At 36.9% G+C, this 22,004-nt stretch overlaps 1 protein-coding gene across 2 annotated transcripts; it reads left to right on the plus strand.

Moving 5' to 3' along the window:
• The first annotated feature begins 1,028 nt into the window (after window positions 1-1,028).
• LOC120315178 (2',3'-cyclic nucleotide 3' phosphodiesterase) lies at window positions 1,029-21,732 on the plus strand. 2 transcript variants are annotated; one of them, XM_039359112.1, is made up of 4 exons: window positions 1,029-1,170; window positions 13,884-14,553; window positions 17,332-17,474; window positions 20,159-21,732. In XM_039359112.1, the coding sequence occupies exons 1-4, from the start codon at window positions 1,168-1,170 to the stop codon at window positions 20,609-20,611; spliced, it is 1,269 nt and encodes a 422-aa protein (XP_039215046.1). In that variant the 5' UTR covers window positions 1,029-1,167; the 3' UTR covers window positions 20,612-21,732. The 2 variants fall into 2 exon arrangements, with proteins under 2 accessions (XP_039215046.1, XP_039215047.1); XM_039359113.1 differs by lacking the exon at window positions 1,029-1,170 and adding an exon at window positions 1,197-1,588.
• The last annotated feature ends 272 nt before the right edge of the window (window positions 21,733-22,004 follow it).

Here is a 22,004-nt window from a genome sequence, read left to right on the forward strand (position 1 = left end):
CAAGTCACACATCAGCAGAGCACACAAGCCCAGAAGGCTGGTCTATATAGAAAGCAGCCATTCCATCTGATTGCTCCAGTAACAGCCCAGCATTCTCAAAACTCCCTCGCTGAAGTTAAAGGGATTTCCATGTAAGTAGGTAGACAGCTTCAAATTTAGAAAAGCTAACCCATAGTTCTCAACAGCTTGTGTTTCATCTGTTGGCTGAGGTTTTTAGGACTTGTCTTTCAAGAAAATCTGAAGAGTCAGGGTTTTCACATGTGGAATGTGCAGAATTTGAAGAGAATGCAGGACTAGTCACTAGATATTTATGTGATTATGTTCCTATATAAAATATCCAATCTGCTTTCCATTCTTGCAAATCGTCATGCAACATTGTTACTTTCAGCAGGCAAAAACCCCAGTAAGGCAATGATGACTTTTCTTAAGATAGTGATAGAGCCTCGCGGCCAATGATTATGAGCAATATAATCCCAAACCTCTGAACAAAATCTTGTTGAGGTATATTGTACACTGTTAAGACTCAAAAAAACCTGTGGCATTTTGCTTCTAAACATTCCTTCATCTCCCATTTCATATTTTTCCTGACAATGAGTGTGCTTATTTTCCATTGTGGAGTTTATACTCGGGTGGATGTGTATTCTTACATTTTCTGTTTCACTTCCTTTTGTAAGTTTTGGGAGTCCTCCACACTTTGTTTCCTTGTTCTTTAGTTACCTCCCCCCCCCCCCAATTATCCGGAGGCTTTCCTCAGCAGACTTTGCTCTTAGGAGTGGGGCTTATTTTTGTTCCTTTTGGGTCTTCCCCTAAAACTGAAAAATTCCCTTCCCTCCGCTCACATTTTTTGTTTATTCCTCTAAAAAAAAATGCAATAGAATAAACAAAACGCGGAGCTGGACAGGGCATAACCGCGCTATCACCCCTTGCTGCCCGGGGCGGGGTGGGGGAAAGCAGATGGGCAGTCCCAGATCTTCGCCTTCCCGTCTCTGTTGTACCAGGCAGGGACTGGAGGGCGTGGCTTCTCCGCTTCCGTTCCCATTTGGGCTTATAAAAACCGCTTCGAGCGCGTTCTCTCCGCCTGAATGCAAAGAAGCCCGCCGGCGGTTTTGCAGCTGCCTAAGTTCCTGATTCCGGTACCTCGCCCCATCCGCTCGGTGTGGCGTTGCCATGGTGAGTTTGGGTGGTATGAATTCTGCAAGACCCGGAGCAGTGTTTCTCAACCTTGGCAGCTTTAAAATGTGTGGACTTCGCACATTGTTGGACGGGGTAGCTAGAGCTGAAGTCCATATGTCTTAAAATTGTTAAGCTTGAGAAACACTGCACTGGAGGATGCCACCTCCCACAGACATTTATTGCAGGATGAATTATTGGACGGATTGCTGTTTAGAGAGATTAAAATTTTTAACTATTGAACTTGGACACAAAAAGCACAGGAAACTCGAGATTCAATGAGCATAGATAAGAAGCGATCCTGCCCTGGTCCTAGCTTGAGTGCAGTTTGTGCGAGATAATGCAAACTGTGAAACGTTGTGAACTGGAAGGGTAACAACAAGAAATCTGAGATCTGTTCTGGTGGGTAGAAGCACAGGTAAGGTGTGCCCAGTCCTATTCAGCTGTCTGGATCTAGATGTTTCTTCCTCTGAGAGAGAAATGCAATATGTGTCTGATGGCATTTGGTTGCACATAGGCAAAGCTAACTGTTTAACAGTTTCCTGCCTGGAGAAGATAGAAAAAATGAACATAACATGACCTCAATTTAAAGGGAGGAAACATAAAGAGAGGTAACTTGAGGACAGGTATGAATCTAGGAAGAAATTCAAATCCTAAATTGAGAGTTCTATGACCAATCTTACTTTACTTTCTCTACATTCTGGCTGACATGCTTTATGTGTGATTTATCTGTTTGCAAGAGAATATATTTTTATCCAGGATGGAATATGTATACACTTTTGTAATGTTTGAATATTGTAAAAAAATACAGTCTTAATTTGCCAGGGGGAATTCAGTAATCACAAAATAAATCAGCTTCAAACAGATTAACGTGGATTGATGATTGATATGCTTTATAAAATTCACAGAAAGTTGATTTATAAATCAGGAGTACTGTGAAATCTGGAATTAATGTATTCCACAAAAGCACACTCCAATCTGTGTCCAGGTGAGTAGACTTCAATTCCCCAAATTTTCAACACTGGCCCTGCTGGCTGGACATTTTTGAAATCCACATTCTGAAAAATATTCAGGTCAGTTTATATTGACGAAAGAGTTTTTATTTTATGAGTAAAATTGGGAATTTACACTGAACATCTGCATCTGTGTGTGGATTTTTGACAAAAGTTCAGCTGATTTTTGAAGTGTGCACTGACATGGACTGTGTAGCGGGTATACACCATTTTTACTAGAACACTAAATATAGTGTATTTATATACATTAAATACACTATAAATACAATAACTTGTATTTATAGTAACAGTACTTACTTTATTATCAGCCCTGCTCCAATTTCTTGATCCGCCACTCGTGCCTGATTCTCCTCCCTTCCTCAGTAGAATTCAGAATAGACAGTGTCTCAAGTCTACACATTCCTTCTCTATCCACCCAAGCTTATTGCTGCACAGATGCTGCATACTTTAGTCTGATGTGGCTTATATGGAGGTTTTTTTCCCCTTTATTCATGGCTGGCACAGCTAGTGTGTATTTTGAACAAATTGGTTTTCTGTTCCACATAAACAGTTAACCAGCTGTGCAAACACATGGTTGATATAAAAGGGAAGTGCTTCTTTGTAAAGACTTCTCAAGCTTTTAGTGTTCTGCGTTTATGGTTTCAAAACATTGCAAGGAAAATGCTTACTTTCAAAATGTAATAGTTTTTTTTAAGACAAACCTATACATGTTAATCCTTCATTTTATTTTTATAAAACATTAAAATGGCCTTATCATACTTCAGGCAAACAGAAAAAAAAACTAGGCAAATATTTTGGTGTCAAAAGTCAGAAAGCTTTTTAGGGGAATTCCATTAGTTCTACATGTAACCTCATCTCTAATTCCTTTTTATTGGAAAACAAAACATGATCAAATGTAGACTCTGATTTTTTTATTTTATTTTTTTTGCAGTTAAAATACAAGGCACTAGTCATATACAATGAACACCCAAATAAATGGACTCGGATAGCAAATGGTTTAAAATTACCATCAGGAGAGTCAATTGCTTTTGCTTTTGTAATTGGAAAGAGCTTTTAAGGAGATTATTGCCCATTTTAAGGTGGATAATTCTTTTATTTTTTTATTTATAAAATGCCAAAATGCAAACAACATCAGTGGGGGAAAAATCCAATAGTAGTTACATATTTTAAAAATGCCTACATCTACTATAGAGATTAACACATAACTCTAAATTACAAATATAAAAGCGGGGAAATAATATAAATATCTACATAATATCCATTTAGTATCAATATGGGATTATTTCCATTCTTAAACTTATTATTGAATCTGACCCATGTAGAAATATATTGTTTAATCTTCTTAGTTTTAGAATATTAAAAGTTTTCAAAAATAAACAACAGATATTCTGAAGCCATTACTTAATACCAGTTTCTTTATATTTATGTAGGATTGTCTGCTTTGCCAAGCCCAAGGCTTAGTAGAACTAAAGTTCCTCACAAAAAAAAAAATTTCATGTTTTGGAAATATAATTTAACATCACATATATGTTTATTTCATTTCTTTTCAAAACTGTATTAATATATCTTAGGATTTGAAATAAAAATAAAGCTATTGTTGGACAAGATCAAATTGTTTGAGTTTCTTACAAATCTGGCACAAAAATCTGATATCCAATCTTTTAAATGCCTAACCCTTAGAGAGGTCCAATAAACACAAATTATTTTTTCTGATGGAATTCATTTCATTTCATTTTATTCTTAAATCAAAAGTGGACTTTACATAACTGAACCTGTTGAGCTTCCAAGATTGAATACTCCAATATTTTCTTCACATTTCAGGTATAGAATGATGATATTCATTTTAGCATAACTTAGAATAGAATAACTGGAATAACAGGGTTGGAAGGAATTTTGGAGGTCTTGCGAGTCCACCCCCTAGTTCAAGCGGGAGGCCTAGACCATTCTAGACAAATGGTTGTTCAATCTCTTCTTGACAACCTCCAGTGAGAGTGCATCCACAATTTCTGGAGGTAAGCGGTTCCACTGATTAATTGTTCTCATTGTAAGGAAATTTTTCCTTAGTTAAAGGTTGGATCTCTGATGATTTTCCACCTGTTACTTGTTCTGCCCTCAGGTGTTTTGGAGAGTAGGTTCTCTGTGAGAGCCCTTCAAGAACGGGAAGACTGTTATCCTGCTATCCTTATTCCTCCACTTTGTTAGACTAGATATACCTAGTTCCCTCAACCATTCATCATACAGTTTCAATTATATTAATGTTGCCCAAGAGACTGAATGGAAGTTTTAACCACAGAGTTATGTTTATACTTAAATTATTTATGTTTTGGGTAAAACTACGTTATTTTAATACATCTCATGTCTGCAACTGGCCCTTGTGAACCTTGAGTGGCTGAAAGAAAATTCAGAGAAAGAAGACTCATATAGAGGCATACCAGGCAGCTTTTAATTGGCTAGATAGTCTGTCCAATGTGTTTTTTTATTATGAGTTATGTGTGATGGTGTAAATTAGCACATAATATAATGAGAAATGAAACTGTTCAGAACTGCAGATGATACCTGGAAAATGAGTCATGGGAATTGGACTTCTTTTCTTTTTTGTTTTGAAATGTTTTGCTGCTATCCAAGAACTGTAGCTTTTTCAGTCAGACTGGAGAATAGAATAGAATAGAATAGAATAGAATAGAATAGAATAGAATAATCAGGATAAACACTAATCAGGATACATTGAGGACCCAGATTGTTGGGGGCAATGTAAATATATATATATATATACATTGCTTACTGGTGTACAACGCTTAGAGAATGCTTGCACTTAAAGCGGTATATAAGTCTCATAAAATAAAATAAATAAAATAAATTAAAATGAAATTTCATTGCTTATAGCTCTCAAAGGGTCACCACCTCCGATATACATTACATAAATGTGTCAAAAATAAATAAATAAATAAATAAATAAATAAATACAGAATTATGCATATACTTGGATAAGCAGTGAAACGTTTGAAACCCAAAAAATGAAAAGAAGTCCAATTGCCATGACTCAATTTCCAGAAAACTCTATTTGGATGACTGAGAATCTATATCAACATATTGCAAATGGTACTTCGTAATTATTGACAAAATACATTTAATTAAATGTAAGAATTAAGCAGATAATTAGATTTACTAGTCCAAGAGTTTATTTTTCAGACTTTCCATGCCTAGCTAAATGTTGTGGTGGACATAGTCTTCCAGAATCATGCAAGATATTTAGTTGGAAACTAAATGCTAAACACATCTTTAAAAGAATTTTAAAACAATGCTTTTGCTTGTTGATTGTTTAGGAATCATGTGTTATCTGCTATTGTTGAGCAGTTTTCCTAAGAACATGTGAAATTAGTTCATGGGAATTGTAATATTAAGTAGGATAAATAAAAATAGATTTTCAGTTTATTAGGTAAGAGTAGGTATATGTTGCTGGTTAGATTCTACTTTCTGTTTTGTCTTGGTAATAGTAGATGTTCATTTGCTCTTACACAAGAGCAGATCTACAATGGGCCAAAAAATTAATTTTCTGTTTTTGTGACATTTAATAGAAAAATATACGTGTAGACAAATTTTTATATATCACTTTTTTCAAATTAAAATTTGCCTTCAATTCTATTTCAAGTAATAGACTGTAATAGAAGTTCCCCCTTTCATCTGTTCACCACAGCTACTTTCACTAATCAGGATGCTGCATGAAAGGACAGTCAGCCAGGTGAAGAACAATAAAGTTGGCTTCATTCTGCAGACATTTCAATCTGCTGAGAAGTGAAACTGAGATGTATTTTAGTTCCCCGACTGTTTAATATTTATGTAAATTCAGTGGTTTCTACTCTTACCCAAAAAGAATTTTATCCCCTTAAGCTCAGAGACAGACATTTGGCAGTGCTGTTGTGTGCCAACAATGCGACAATTCTGTCTCTTACACAGGTGAGCCTTAAGAAAAGTTTGCAGGCCTTAGCAGAATTCTTCAGGGAGGATTCTTACAATTAATTGCTCCAAGATTAAAATTATGGTGTTTTTTTAAAAAAAACTAGTTGCAATAAACATCAATGGCAATAGGAATTAATAAAATAAAAGTTCTGTCTTTCAAATATTTTGGACTAATTTTTCAAGCCACTGGAAGTTGGCTGCAACAACATTTCTACCAAATTGCCTACCTATAATAGTGCCAAGGCAATAGCAATAACACTTATATACTGCCCCACAGTGCTTTACAGCATTATCTTGGCAGTTTACAATGTTATCATATTTCCCTCAACAATCTGGGTCCCCATTTTATCAACCTCAGAAGAAATGGGAGGCTCAGTCAACCTTCAGGATCAAACTCCAGGTTGTGGGCAAATTTGCCTGTAATACTGCCTTCTAATCACTGCACTATCAGGGCTCTTCAATTACTTCAATTACTCTAAAGCTGATAGATGCATACCTGCTGCCATTAAGCTTTTTAGAGCTAGATCAAATGGTCTGATAGGTGATCTAAAGATAGGTACCTACAATGATTAAAACACCCACATGCTGTTCAATCATGTTTTGGCAAATACTCTTCCATGTATTATGATCATGCGAAGTATTAGTATAAACTAAACTTTATAAAACCCTCTTGAGACCACACTTGGAATACTGGAACCAATTTTGGTCACCATACTACAAAAAAGATGTTGAAACTTTGGAAAAAGTTCAGAGAAGATCAGTTAAGATGATCCAAGGCCTGGAGACTAAAACATATGAAGAACAGCTGCAGGAATTGGGTTTGGCTAGTCTAGAGAAAAGAAGGACTAGGGATGACTTTAAATAGCAGTATTCCAGTATTTGTGGGCTGCCGCAAAGAATAGGGCATCAAACTATTCTCCAAAGCACCAGAGGGCAAGACAAGAGACAATGGTTGGAAACTGACCAAAGAGAGAAGCAACCTGGAATTAAGGAGAAACTTCCTAACAGTTAGGACAATTAACCAGTGGAACAGCTTGCCTTCAGAAATTGTGGTTGCTCCATCACTGAAGGTTTTTAAGACGAGACTAGTCCAGCAGGGGCTGGACTAGAAGACCTGCAAGGTCCCTTCCATATTCTATTCTATTCTATTCTATTCTATTCTATTCTATTCTATTCTATTCTATTCTATTCTATTCTATTATCAAATGTTGTAATACTATACCAATCCCTAGTAGAGATCAAGTTTTCAATGGGGGAGAGATGATTTATTTTATATATTTAGACTGGAATCCTGTTATGATCAGCTGGCAAGTTTTAGTTGGCAGCTGTTGCATTAAAAAGATTTAAAGTACCTTATGTTGTCACTAGAAAATACTTTGATCAATTTTATTTTTATTTATTTTGTATTGCCTTGCCCTGTTTTGTATATTTTTTTTGTATATTTTTCTTCTTATAGTCAAGTTTAAGTGACAGGTCTATCAGATGGTTTTATTGCTCTTGTATATTCAAGTTTGTTTTTATGCACTGTTTTTAGTGTTATAATCATTTTGAGAGTCATTGATTGTAAATAAATACAATTTCAAATTGCTACATAAAAACTTGATTTCTGTGAGGAAACTTATTTGCAAAGTTTGGAATATTTGCTCTGGGGATACAATTCCTGATTATGCATGAGCAGGAACCCCTGATCATTGGACACAGAGATTGGTTAATCTCAGGTTTTCCTCTAAGACAGTGGTTCTCAACCTTTCTAATGCCGCGACCCCATAATACAGTTCCCCATGTTGTGGTGACCCCCAACCACTTATACATCACCGGGTGCCAGGGGCGTGGCCAAAGAAAAGGGGGAAAAATGGCGGACAGCCTTGTTTGGTGACCCCCGTGAAATGATCGTTTGACCCCAAATGGGGTCCCGACCCACAGGTTGAGAACCATTGCTCTAAGATAATAAACTTTACATCCAGTTGTATGGTATTCATCCAGACTCCAACCTTAAATACTGTTATCAGTCCCATGTACAATACAGAGTTTTGTAAAAAGATTGCTAAACAAATTTGCAAAGAAGGAGGGGATGTATCCATCTAGAAAAGCCTCAAAGACAGTTAGCATAATATGAAAACCATATTTTTAATGCTTTCTCATAACCTGCTAACCTTTTTGAGCAAGACGGATATGACATCTCTCTAAATTTATATTTTGTAGAAAAAAATACTGAGGAAGAATTGATAAGCAGGTAATAATGGACAGATGAAGCACCAAATATATTCAAAGTAACGGTGTATCTTAAAAAATTTCTATATAGTACTAAGCAAATGCAATCAAATAATTTTATATTTGAGGAAATAGCATCAAAATACAGAGAAGTTCTGTTTCAGATAATAATTTATCTTAAAATGAATGAGATTTGAATTGATCATAAGTAACGTGTTGTTTATTTTGATGGGATTGAAGCATGAATAGTCTCCAGTTTAGAGATAAGAAAAGAAACTATATTTATAATCTATTTAACTAGCAAGACACTTATTATGATTGTAGAGGAAGGTGATAGGAGATAGACCTATACAATATGGTTTATGAAGTTGTTTTGACTAGAATTTCATTTATAAGACTTTGATATCACAGTGAATAGATTCCACAAAACATCTTGGAATTATATCATAACTTAAAAGATTTATCTACAATATTAATTTATCTTTCTTTCTAACACCAAAATTGAAAAAGTCTAATCATGTCCTTAGTAGATGAAAAGTGTGAATTGGTAAAATACAAATAATTCACAATATCATTCATGAGTTAACTGTTAGTATGTCTCCAGTGGAAAGTCAACACTGCAGTGTAGACATTAATAACACTACCAACCAACTATATCAGCTTTCCTCAGTCTGGTGCCCTCCAGATATGTTGGACTTTATGTCTTCTATTCCTTTAGTTAAATGATTTTGATAGTACAGGATTATGGATTTGAAGTCCCACATATTTGGAGGAACAAAGCTGGGACAGGCAAAGTATGTGTTTCTATAATTATTTATAGATACTGTAGTTATACTTGATTTGAACATCAAGACAGAGGCTCAAAGATATGAATCTATATTTTTTTGTGTTACAAGTTGAGTTGACTTCTGAGCAGTAAACTCTGCTAGTAAAAAATACACATTTACTGATAGTGAACGAGAATGATTTTCAATTCATTCAATGGAGGACTTTTACCATCTGAGTTATATTTATTTTTTTATATCACAATGACTAAAATGTAGGTAATAAAAATGTTATGGACTTATTTATAAGGCTGAAATAAACATTATAAACACTCACAGTAAAAAAGGTGTAGTGTCTAAATAAAATTGTTTTATTAAAAATTGTATATATTGGATAAAAGAATAACAGAGATGGAAGGTACCTTGGTGATCTTCTAATCCAGCCCCCTGCTCAAGCAGGAGACCGTATACCATTACAGACAAGTGGCTGTCTAGTCCCTTCATAAAAGTCTCAGTGATGTAGCACCCACAGCTTCTGAAGGCAAGCCATTCCACTGGTTAATTGTTCTGTTAGGACATTTCTCCTCAGTTCTAGATTGCTTCTCTCCTTGATTAGTTTCCATTCATTGTTTCTTGTCTTCCCTTCTGTAACTTTGGAAAATAGGTACTACTACTACTACTACTACTACTACTACTACTACTACTAATAATAATAATAATAATAATAATAATAATAAAGTTGGAAGGGACCTTGGAGGTCATCTAATCCAACCCCCTCTCAGGCAGGAAACCCTATACCATTTCAGACAAATGGCTATCCAGTCTCTTCTTAAAAACTTCCAGTGTTGGAGCACCCATAACTTCTGGAGGCAAGTTGTTCCACTGGTTAATTGTTCTAACTGTCAGAAAATTTCTCCTTGGTTTTAGGTTGCTTCTCTCTTTGATTAGTTTCCATCCATTGCTGCTTGTCTTGCCTTCAGGTGCTTTGGAGAATAGCTTGACTCCCTCTTCTTTGTGGCAGCCCCTGAGATATTGGAATACTGCTATCATGTCACTCCTATCATGTTGATCCCCTCTTCTTTCTGGCAGCCTCTTAAATATTAGAACACTGCTATCCTGTTGCCCCCAGTCCTTCTTTTCACTAGACTATACATATCCAATTTTTGCAATAGTTTTTCATATGTTTTAGCCTCTAATCATCTTTGTTGCTCTTTTCTGTACTCTTTCCAGAGTCTCAACATCTTTTTTATAATACGATGACCAAAACTGGATGCAGTATTTGAAGTGTGGTCTTACTAAGGCTTTGTAAAGTGGTACTAGTACTTCACATGATCTTGATTCTATCTCCCTGGTAATGCAACCTAGGATTGCACTGGGTTTTTTTGGTTGCTGCTGCACACTGCTAGTTCATATTTAAGTGATTGCAAACTAGGACTCCAAGATCTCTCTCACAGTTATTGCTATTGAGCCAGGTTCCACCTAATCTGTACCTGTACATTTGCTTTTTCTTGCCTAAGTATAAAACCTTACTTTTCTCTATGGTGAATTTAATTTTCAAGTCTGAAGAGATCCATCTGCATTTTGAGCCTATTTTCTGGTATATTGGCTATTCCTCCTAGTTTAGTGTTGACTGCAAATTGGATGAATTCCCCTTCTATTCCTTCATCTAAATCATTTAAGAAGATATTAAGGGTACTGGGCCTAAAATGGAACCTTGGGGTAGCCCACTACTTACTTCCCTCCATGTAAATGTGGTTCCATTAAAAAAATGGAACCTCCAGAATGAATGTCAAAAAATTGACAAAAGCAGAGAAATCGTTTACAACAAAAGAATTAAAAGAAACACTTGTTTTTTGTATATGTGAAACCACATATTTTTTCTCCTCTAAATGCTACTTCTCTTATTAAACTAACTGGTGTCCTCAATTATTTCCTTATTTTGCTTTTGCTTGCCTCTTGCAAGATAATTTTTCAATTTACCAAATATTACAAACAAGTTCAGCCTAACTGAACTGCAGACTTGAGTATACTCTTCTGGAAAGAATTCTCAGGCAGTTTGGCTGTGGCTGAGACTTTCAGTGTTGACATCCACAAATCTGGTGAAGAAAAATAGCAAAATGAGCAATAGGAGCACTAAAACTAAGAATTTATTGAATTTGAATGTGACAAAAGCTAAGAATTTTGATCTGAAGGGAAATATTTTGTCCCATAAATTGAGCTCAGATTTTTTTAGGCAAGAGCTATAAGATCAGCTTTCAAAAGACAAAATTAAATTCAAAGATTATGATGACATGGGTCTTTGGGGAGGAGCAGGGCAGACGATAACACATATAATTATATATAATCACAATGTGTTTTGTAAGAGTGTGAGTGGAACTATGCTGCTGGGTGCTGGCTATGAGTTCCTCCATGATTGCCTATTTGTGGGATAGGCAGGGCAGGGGTGGGGTGTGTGTGTTCCTGTGTGGCACAGAATGGGACAAATTGTTCTTCTAGAAATGAATCCAAGTTCTCCTCTTAAGACAGGCTTGTGTGGTACCATTGTGTGCGTCTCCTCCCACCTGTTTTAACACAAGCTTGCATTATTTCAGTCTCATTGCAAAACAATTTGTACTTACAATGGTTTCTCCTCCCCCCTTTCCATTAGTATTATTTTGTTTTGTTTTTTTAACTATTGTAATTCTGTCCCCAGATTGTTGGCTTTTTAAATAATATTGCAATAGTATTTCTAATGCTAGTTCAAAATAGCATTATTTTGGCCAAACAGCCAGGATCTTCATTGTGGTTTAGAACTCAGAATAAATGATAACATAGATTTTATTTTAATATATTTTTCCAGTTTCTCAGAGATTAGGGGCCAAAGTCTCCTTCCTTCCTTCCTTCCTTCCTTCCTTCCTTCCTTCCTTCCTTCCTTCCTTCCTTCCTTCCTTCCTTCCTTCCTTCCTTCCTTCCTTCCTTCCTTCTGTTTTCCCTTCCCTTCCCTTCTGCAGAACTGTCAGCCATTTAAACTTCTCATTTTAAAGTATGCTTTAAAAGTATTGCCTTCTAATAATTTCAGATACATGCTGCCTCTTTCCCCTTTTTTCCCTTTCTTAAGCACTTTGTTCAGTTTAGAGATTATTATTATTGATCTAGTATCATCTCAGAAGCTCAAAGCAGGTAGTCTTTGACTAACAACAGTTCATTTAATGACTGAAACTACAGTGACACTGAAAAAAGTAACTTATGACAATTTTTCACATTTGTGACTATTGTGGCATCTCCATGCTCCGGTGAAAAATTCAGACATTTGATAACTGACTCATATTTATGACGGATGCAATGTCCGGGGATCATGTGATCAACTTTTGCGACCTTCTGACAAGCAAAGTCAATGGGGAAGCCAGATTCACTTAACAACTGTGTTACTAACTTAACAACTACAGCAATTCATTTAACAACTGTGGCAAGAAAGGTCATAAAATGAGGCAAAATTCACTTAACAACTGTGTCCCTTAGCAACAGAAATTTTGGGCTCAGTTGTCAAGGATTATCTGCACATCTGAAAGAATTTATTTCCTTGAATAAAGTCAATCTTTCCTAGTAATCTTTAGTTAAAATCCCCTTCGAACAACTATTGCTCCCCCATTTCTCTGTATCTTTTTTTGGACATATCTAATTTTATCAGTCTTGGCAATTGCCCATTCCTATGTCTACCTTTTAACTTTTCAACAACAATAATTTTAATGACCTTAGTAATCTTCATTGACTCCTCCCAAAATACTTCATTAAGGCTGAAAAGGTGTATAAGATCACAGACACCACCTGTCTGTTTAGGGAGCATTTGGAGTTACACCAGCATTGAAAAAAATGACTTAGGACCTTTGCAGCCGCTCCATGGTCCTGCGATCAAAATTTGTATGCCTGGCAACTGGCTCCTATTTATGATGGTGCAGTAGCCTAGAGTCATATGATAATCCTTTACAATCCACTGACAAGCAAAGTCAATGGGGAAGCAAAATACACTTAACAACTGTGCTATTAACAACTGCTGTGATTCACTTAACAACTATATCCAGAAAGGTTGTAAAATGGGGCAAAACTCACTCAACAAATGTATGTATGTATATATACACAGTTGCCATGTGTCAGAATTTTGATTATGTGACCACAGGCATGCTGCAATGATCGCAAGTGTGAAAAACTATAATAAGTCACTTATTTCAGTGTTGTAACTTTGAACGGTCACTAAATGAACTGTTGTAAGTCGAGAATTATCTGTACTTCATATGAAGTATATACAGAATTGGGCAAGCCCCAGCCTTACAGGACAAACCATCTTCCCCAGCACAGCATAGCACAGGTTGGCTAGACAAATTGAACTACAGACCCTATCACTTTCTACTAGCCAATGGACAGTTAGTTATATTGACAATGAAAACTGTAGTCTAGCATAATTGAAGGGCACCACATTGGGAAAGGTAGGTCTAGACTGAGTTTTGCTACAGCTAACTGAAAGGGCTGCTACTTCTGGAATGCACTGAGCTCTTCTCTGACATAATAGTGCTATTTACAACCATCACTATGTCATTTGTGCTCATCTGAATAACCAGCAGGAGGAGGAGCAATAACAAAAAAATCCCCCCTTCAGTTGAGATTGAAAACAGTGGCCTATTATGAAGAAGAAAGATGGTATCTCTCTCTCTGGAATGTTCCAATAAAACCACACAATTATTCTCTCTCTCTCTCTCTCTCTCTCCCTCCCTCTTTCTCTCCTTTTCGATTTCAGAACAAAGGCTTCGCCCGGAAGAGCCACGTATTCCTGCCAAAGATTTTTAAGAAAATGTCCTCCCAGCCCAAAGAGCGTCCTGAGAGTTTGCAGTTCCCCTTTCTGGATGACGATGAAACGATTTCCACCATTCGGGAATCAAAAACTTTTTTTGTTCTCCGAGGTCTACCGGGCAGTGGAAAATCTACCTTGGCGCAGGCCATCCAAGACAAGTATAAGGATGCTTGCAAAGTCATTTCGGTTGACCACTACAAAATCCAGCCTGCTATCCGGAGTGCCATTCCTGATGATTACAGCAAGGTTGATGAGGATCTAGCTAACTATTGCAAGCGTGACATCAGTGTGATGGTGGTAGATGACACGCATCATGAACGGGAGCGACTAGAGCAGCTTTTTGACATTGCAGACAAATATCGCTACAAAGTCGTCATTGTGGAACCCAAAACTTCATGGAAAATGGATTGCTTGCAGCTGAAGGATAAGAATCAGTGGAAACTTTCAGCTGATGAGCTAAAGAAATTGAAGCCCAGTTTAGAAAAGGACTTCCTTCCCTTGTATTATGGATGGTTTTTAAGTAAAAGGAGCTCAGAGAACTTGCGGAAGACAGGGCAGGCATTTTTGGATGAGCTTGCTAATATTAAGGCCTTCAAAAAAGAGTCAAATAAATACTGTGGGTGCTCTCCCCCCCCCAAGCTTTTTAATTTATAGAAAATTGGTTGTCTACTAGCTTATATGTATAGTCTTTTTAATGCTTTTCAGGCTTTGCTAATATGCTTACTCTAGCATAATTTGCTGAAGCATTCTTAAATCTCATCTTAGAAGTAAAAAGAAAAACCATTCCATGCTAATTTTTTAGTTTGTATGATGAATCTGGAAAACCTGGGGATATTGTTTTGATTTCCTTCTGTATTCCACACTGCTTTCTCAAAATTGTCACTAGATAATTAATGAACCTCCAAGGAGAAAGCAAGATCTATTGCACAAACCATATTTTGGTAAAGAGCAAAAGAACGTCTTCCCAACATCCTGTTTGCTTTAAAATAAATTGCAGATTTTTATGAGGCACCAAATAATATTGAGAGTTCCTGCCTATTATCCTAATTTCTGGATGCACCCTCCAACTGTCATTCTATTCCCCTGCTTGGCTGCCATCTGTTTCTATGCACTGAACTCCTAATGTATTTCCATTTCTAGATATGCTTCTGCATTCTAGTGTCCCTAAGATTCACTAAACCCAAACTGTTCTCATGCTCTAGAATTTTGTCTTCCAGATATTGTCCAAAAATTCTTTGAATTCCATAAAATCATTGTGGCAACCTTGTCTACTCCACTTTCAGGAATTTTTGTTATAGTCCTTGTTGCTTGCTGTCTTGGATCTAACACTGCATAGATAATAGATCCTCATAAAGAGATTCTGTAAGATAAAGAGATTCTGCTAAATAACATGCATGTCAGTTCTGTTTTAAGGATTTGGTCTACAGAGTGAATTAGTCTTCCCTGACCATATTGTGCTGGAATTGTAGACTTCTTCAGCCGGTTGCTTTCTAGATGACTTGGACTAGAGTTTCATTCTCCTCAACCTGTGTTGGCTTAATATTTATTAATTAATCACATTTTTAAATTGCCCATCTCTCTCAAACAAAGACTCTAAGCAGTATACAATAAAATATCTAAAAATGTAAAAACAGTGTATAAAATCTTAGACAAGTTAGTTTAAAGGCACAGGGAGGGTTCCCAGAGCTACATTTTCACACCTTTACGGAAAGCCAGGAGTGTGAGGGTCCACTTCACCTGTCGGGGGTGGGGGGGGGAGAGTTTTCTTTTATTATAATAGGACATATGTAGAGGCAGCTGAATTAGGAAAGTCTAACATGAAATCTCTTATCTTCCTTCTGTTCCAAGCTATAAATGCAAGCAACATATTCCCATCAATCCTTCCAACCATCAGTAAGCTGTTCTGAATTGATATAAATGATATGTCAACATATTTAAAGAGCATTAGCTTAGAGAAGGCTGCAATTGACCAAATGTCACTACCTTCATTATGCCTATTGTATTCATTCTCCAATATATCACAGTTGTTTGTCTGATTAATATAGAAAAGCCAAACACTTTATTTTTTAAACAGATTTAAGAGAGACTTCCAAATTAGAATAGATTAATTTTCTGATCTACTGCACAGAAGCTGTGTGCCATTTAACACATATACTTGTGTGCAGTCTCTTCAACATTTTATTGAGATGGCTGAAATGTATGAATATAATGTCTGTAGGTGTATAGTATATATAATGTATACACGTACGCAATTGGTCCTTTTGATTGACTTTTGACAATATTTATAGACAAAATCAAACTGGAGGATTAGGCTGGTTCGGATATACTTTTAAAACTTTTTTGTTTTCATGAAAGATGAGCTTTATGAATGCTAAATCCTGCCTTTCCTGTGAATGTTTCTGAATAAGCAATAACAATTCTACCCTAAGACTCTCATTTTCCATCATTGCTCATCCTTGGAATTTGACTTGAAAATGTTATATTTTTGCCTCTAAACTAACAAAACTAAACATATCAAATGTAATCTACTCCCAATATATAACCATATTCCTATACCAAGGTTGGCCACGATTTGCAGTTAGAAAGTTTATATCCTTAGTTAAGTAATTTCAAAAGTTATTTCTAAATTCTTTCTGTATGGCTGATGTCAGTTATATGTCTACTTATTTTGTTTCTAATCAATCACAATCATTTTCTGCAATATTAGTTTAAAAGGCTATAGGTGTTGGGGAGATAGCAAATAAATCAAATTCAACAGGTTCTAGCCTGTTTTTTTTTTTTTCAAATAATATGCTGGCTGGGGATTTTTGGGAGTTGTCCACACATCTTAAAATTGTGAAGTTTGATTAACGGTGGTCTGACTTAATGGCCACAGTTAAAGACTAAAAAGGAATTGTGTGTTTTTTTCCTTTCCTGGTAGTAGTGAGTGTCACCAAAGATGGGAACTGAGAGTCCTCTAAATAGTAGCTCCTTCCTATTGGTGGAAGGCAAGTAGAGGTGGATAAATTTGCCATACCATATTTACTGTTTTTCTTTATTTCATTTCCAGAACAGTCATAAACCAGCACTAGTATGGGGAATGCTACATGGGGAGATGGGAAGAGCATAGCAGGAAAATAGAGGATGCAGACATTGTTATGCCACTTTGGGCATAAAATGCTCAGCAGTGTTGAATGAAATTACAAGTTGTCTTGTTTATATGGAAACTCTTTAGGCTGTTTTTGTAAAAATTCTCAATTCAAAATGGGTCTGTGAAATATTTCTTATCTTTTATTATGATCTGTCTTGCCAAACTAATATTGCAAAAACACAAAAACAGTGTGGAGTAAAAAGTGTATTCAAAGGAAACAGTGAATCTGAAACGCTGAGGCTTGCTCTATTTCTTGTTTTACAGTTGGGCAACCGCCTGAAGAACCCAAACTGAAAATTGATCTGACCAGCTACTTTGTGAAAAGGCCTCCAGGGGTTTTGCATTCCACAACTAAATTCACTGACTTTGGGAAGGCTCCAGGAGCAGACGATTATGCACAGCAAGATGTGAGAATTCTTCTTTTTATTTTGATGGAAGCATGTAATTTTTCAAGCTGATTTTAGGTGGGAAAAATCCAACTTCCTCACCCTCCCTCAACTATTTTGAAAGAGAGAAATAGCATATTTACAAAGGAATCTGAATGCCCTCCAACACTGGAAGTTTTTAAGAAGAGACTGGACAGCCATTTGTCTGAAATGGTATAGGGTTTCTTGCCTGAGCAGGGGGTTGGACTAGATGACCTCCAAGGTCCCTTCCAATTTTATTATTATTATTAAAATCAATATTGTTCACAACATTCATCACCATTTCATGCACTATGTAAGATATCTTCTCTTAAAAGTAATATTTACTATAAACTTGAAAAAAATATAATTCACCTTACTTCCTAAAATTTATTGCCAGAAAGGAATAATTATATATGACACTACAGAATCTCTCCTGTAAAATTTACTTATATTTAAATTACTCATTATAGAAACATCCATTTTTATAACAGCTCAATTTTAGATTTTATTAATTGTAATCTTCCTTGAGCATATCCTTCCGGGGTAGGTAAAATGAGGACCCAGATTGTTGGGGGCAATGTAAATATATATATATACATTGCTTACTGGTGTACACCGCTTAGAGAGTGCTTGCACTTAAAGCGGTATATAAGTCTCATAAATAAATAAATATAAGTGACTTTTCTTGGAGCAAATTTAGCCAGTGGAAAACTATGTCTAAATATGTACGGTGAGAAAATGAGAGGGAGACATACTTCTTTAAAATTCCTTGCGCATGTATTAAAGTCTTTCAGATCTATTCATATGCCTCAAAGAATGAGTTGGGCTACTTTTCACCTAATTCCCTAGTTCCTCAGCTGTGATCCTTTCTAACCTAGAATAGGTTAGAAGACCTGCCAGCTGATCCAGTTTGGATAGTCCAGATTGGGACAGAAATCCACCTTGGGAAGATTATAGATTTCACTGAATCCACCATCAAAGGAAAACATGCTCCTGAAGGTTTTTGTGGAAGCAGTTCCTAGTGCAGGCTTTGCTTTATGCTTGAAAGAGCAGAGACATGCGAACTGCCTGTGTTTATTTTGCTCGCAAATAATGGAGTCCTGGGTAGGGTTGGGTCAAGGGAGCTGGCAGAACTCAGTATATCCTCATGCCACAACATGCTAAAAGGCTTAGTATTATTTGGGGTTTGAGTGGCACACCTGATTGAGATGAGCAAAGTCCAGGTTCTACATTTTCCAACTGTTTATTGCTCCAGAAAAAAGTCATTTCCCATACCAATCTGATGTTTATTTTCATTATATTATTGTTGCACTAGAAGTCCAAGCAATAATATTATAAAATCCTGTTCAGATTCTTGTATTTTACAGAGGTCAAAGGATTTAACTTGAATAAGACAGCATAATCTGAACATTTCCTTATTGCAAATTTAATTACCAGCATTCTGACTAAAGCAGCTAGAAGGAAGGCATTATGTTGCTTGCCATAAAGTTTCCATGCCCAATTGAAGGTGCTAGTGAACACTTAAGTAACACACCTACAACATTGTTAGCCAAAATGTGACTAACTGATTTTCATCTTGGCCAATTGAGTGAACCCATTAAATATGGTTTACTTAAAAAAAAACATTGTTCAGCAACATACAGTATTATAGTGTTTTGCATAGCCAATTAAAGGACCAACTCTCCCCATATTAAAGAGAAATGGCTTTTTCATAGAGGCCTCAGAGGGGAGAACTCTAGTGATGAGTATCCCAAGTGGAATACACTATGCACAGGTGTACATTTGGGAGAATAACTTATTTGCTACAAATCAAATATTTGTTATTTGCCTAGGCCAGGGATAGGCAACCTTGGCTCTTTTATGACTTTTGGACTTCAACTCCCAGAATTTCTGAGCCAGCACGGCTGGCTCAGGAATTCTTGAAGTTGAAGTCCACGAGTCATAAAAGAGTCAAGGTTGCCTACCCTGGCCTAGGTATTTTAATTTAGTCGATCTGTTGTCATTTGTACTGTGTCACTTCTTTTGATCATCTGTTTATTTTTACCTCATATGATTTACAAGTCATGCATTTTATGCTCTTGCCTCTCTTCTCATACCTAACGACTATTTAAACATAGATAATAGTATGGAATGATTAGATAAGTTTAACATGAGAGGCTGTTAATGTTTCTGAATTTCAGAATTCTAATTTTTTCACGAATGAAGGCAAATATACATGTTCCAGGATAATGTAGCAGCATTGAATCTGGGTCTGTCACCAACACTAGAGGTTTAGTTTTCTGAACTTTTGGACTTGTGCTGGACCCACCATCCTCTCAGGGGACTTCTCTCTACCAAAATGTGTCACGTGTTTAGAGGAATAATGTGTCTACACATTCTAATAGAGAGAAGTTCCCCAAAGATGGGTTCCAGCACGAGTCTGAAAGCTATACTAAACCTCTGGTCCTGGTGATCCATCCAGATTGGATCTATTTTTTTTTAACACTTAAATCTTACAACCCCAATCCAGCCTTTTCCAGTATAGAACCCGGATGATAGTTTTGAACTACAGCCCTGGCTAGGTTGGTGGGAATCCAGAGAGTAATTCTGGTCTGAAGGTGTATTAGGTATGGGGGAATGGCCAGGTTAATCTGAATTAAATACACAGCTTGTCTTTAGAGGAGTATTTTTTTTTTTTTTTGCAGATTGTGAAGACCTCTTATGGAAAATCTTTTTTCCTAACCATATCTGCTCTATTCATCACCCCAAGAACTGCTGGTGCCCGTGTGGAAATGAGCGAACAACAAATGCTTCTGTGGCCTGGGGATGTGGATGTGCTACAGCCAGCAGTCAGCCTCCCAAAAGGCAGCCGAGCCCATATCACTCTAGGCTGTGCCAGTGGGGTAGAAGCTGTCCAAACTGGCCTTGACCTTCTTGAATTTGCAAAACTGGAAAAGGCAGGGAACAAAGGCGAGGAGATTGGGGATATTGGTGGTGGGAAACTTTTGTCCTTTGGGAATGGCATGTGGATGCTTTTGCTTTCAAAAAAGATTGAGGTGAGGGCCATTTTTGGTGGATACTATGGAAAGGGAAAACTGGTGCCAACTCAAGGAGTTAGTAAACGAGGATCACCCTTTAATTCCTGTATCATCATCTAAGGGCTCTTTCTTGTGCCATCTGCAGCCTTGTTTTCGCATGATATAACGTGTAACGTTTTGTAAACTCCTCTCCATTACAACACAAATGGTAGTATCCTACAACTAAAGCAATTTCTTAATTTTAGTGATGTCCTTTTCTAAGGAATATTTCTTGACCTTCAGAGGCCTGGATTCCTCAAATGGAAAACTTTTTTATACCTTTCAAATTAATACAACTGAATCTATTCCAGCCTTTTGAAGTTTACTTTTCTTAGTATAGAGAAATAGCCTTTCCAAGTTTGCCAGAACTGGGTCTGTTCCTGTGCTGTAATCTACCTGATTCCCTTACAGCTACATTACAGTTACAGCAGGAGGGGATTGTGCCACTTCAGAGCCCAGGGAAAGCATGAGGGGCAAATAGAACCACCTTTCCTCAGTGATTCCTGACATAAAAACTCCCTGAGAATAGAAACCTAACACTGTAGGTAACCCTAAAGACAGAACTTTATACTGTTCTATTTTCAGCAAAGGTATTGGAGGGAGGGGAGGGAAAATATTTAAAAATTCACGATCCACCTTTTGCATCCTCACATCATCTTTTCATTTGAATTCAAATTCAGGATAGACTTAGAAAGCTTGGATCAGTTATACCGCTGCTCATAGTCTGAAAACACCATGACAAAGTTAAGTGAATATGTATTGCAAAATCTTAGGATTAAAGCGTTCAGATTCACTTCTCAAGTTAGCCACAGAGTAACTAGTTGGTTTCAAGAAACCTCTTCACAGTTGAGATTCAGAATCAAGGGCGGCCATTCCTGATCAATTTCAGCTTGATGTAAAGAGGAAATAGATGTTATCTTTCTGGTTTGTAATTGAATATTCAAAGGATTCACTTCTAAAATGAAGTATAAGGCCTCACTATTTTGATTGAACATAGTAAGATCTTGCTAGCACTCCAAAGCAAGTACCAGGTGCCTTTTCCCAGATTTTTTTTAAAACGGGAAGTGTGAAGCCTCCCGCTATGTAATTTTATGAGCTTTTGAAACATAAGCCAAGCATTAATAGAGGCCTATACTTTAATGGAAAAATCTTGTTAATGTGCAACTCAGATTCCTAGCTTTTCATGTCTTAGTTTTGTGCCAGTCTGTAGCGTTGCTATTGTATCAGTTATGTCGGTGGTGGGGAACCTATGGCACGCGTGCCAGAGGCGGCACTCAGAGCCCTCTGTGGGCACACATGCCATGCCCCGGAGATGGCAACCATCCCTCTTCAATCAGTTGCCCGCTAACTCGCCGAGGTCCCACGTGGTTGGATGCATCCCAGGATGGCTGGTTTCCCTCTCCACTGCCCCACCCCTCCTGGCCTCGCATGCTCTCCTTTTCCCGGGCACAACCCACTGCATCACCTCATAAGC

Source organism: Crotalus tigris, unplaced genomic scaffold, assembly GCF_016545835.1.
Source record: "Crotalus tigris isolate CLP2741 ecotype Arizona unplaced genomic scaffold, ASM1654583v1 scf7180000019068.10715455, whole genome shotgun sequence".
NCBI lineage: Eukaryota > Metazoa > Chordata > Lepidosauria > Squamata > Viperidae > Crotalus > Crotalus tigris.

What these genes read in the sequence shown, in the direction of transcription:
- LOC120315178 (XM_039359112.1), top strand. An exon ending in AAAAGAGTCAAATAAATACT is followed by an intron (nt 14,554 to 17,331) that starts GTGGGTGCTCTC and finishes CTTGTTTTACAG; the next exon opens with TTGGGCAACCGCCTGAAGAA. An exon ending in ACGATTATGCACAGCAAGAT is followed by an intron (nt 17,475 to 20,158) that starts GTGAGAATTCTT and finishes TTTTTTTTGCAG; the next exon opens with ATTGTGAAGACCTCTTATGG.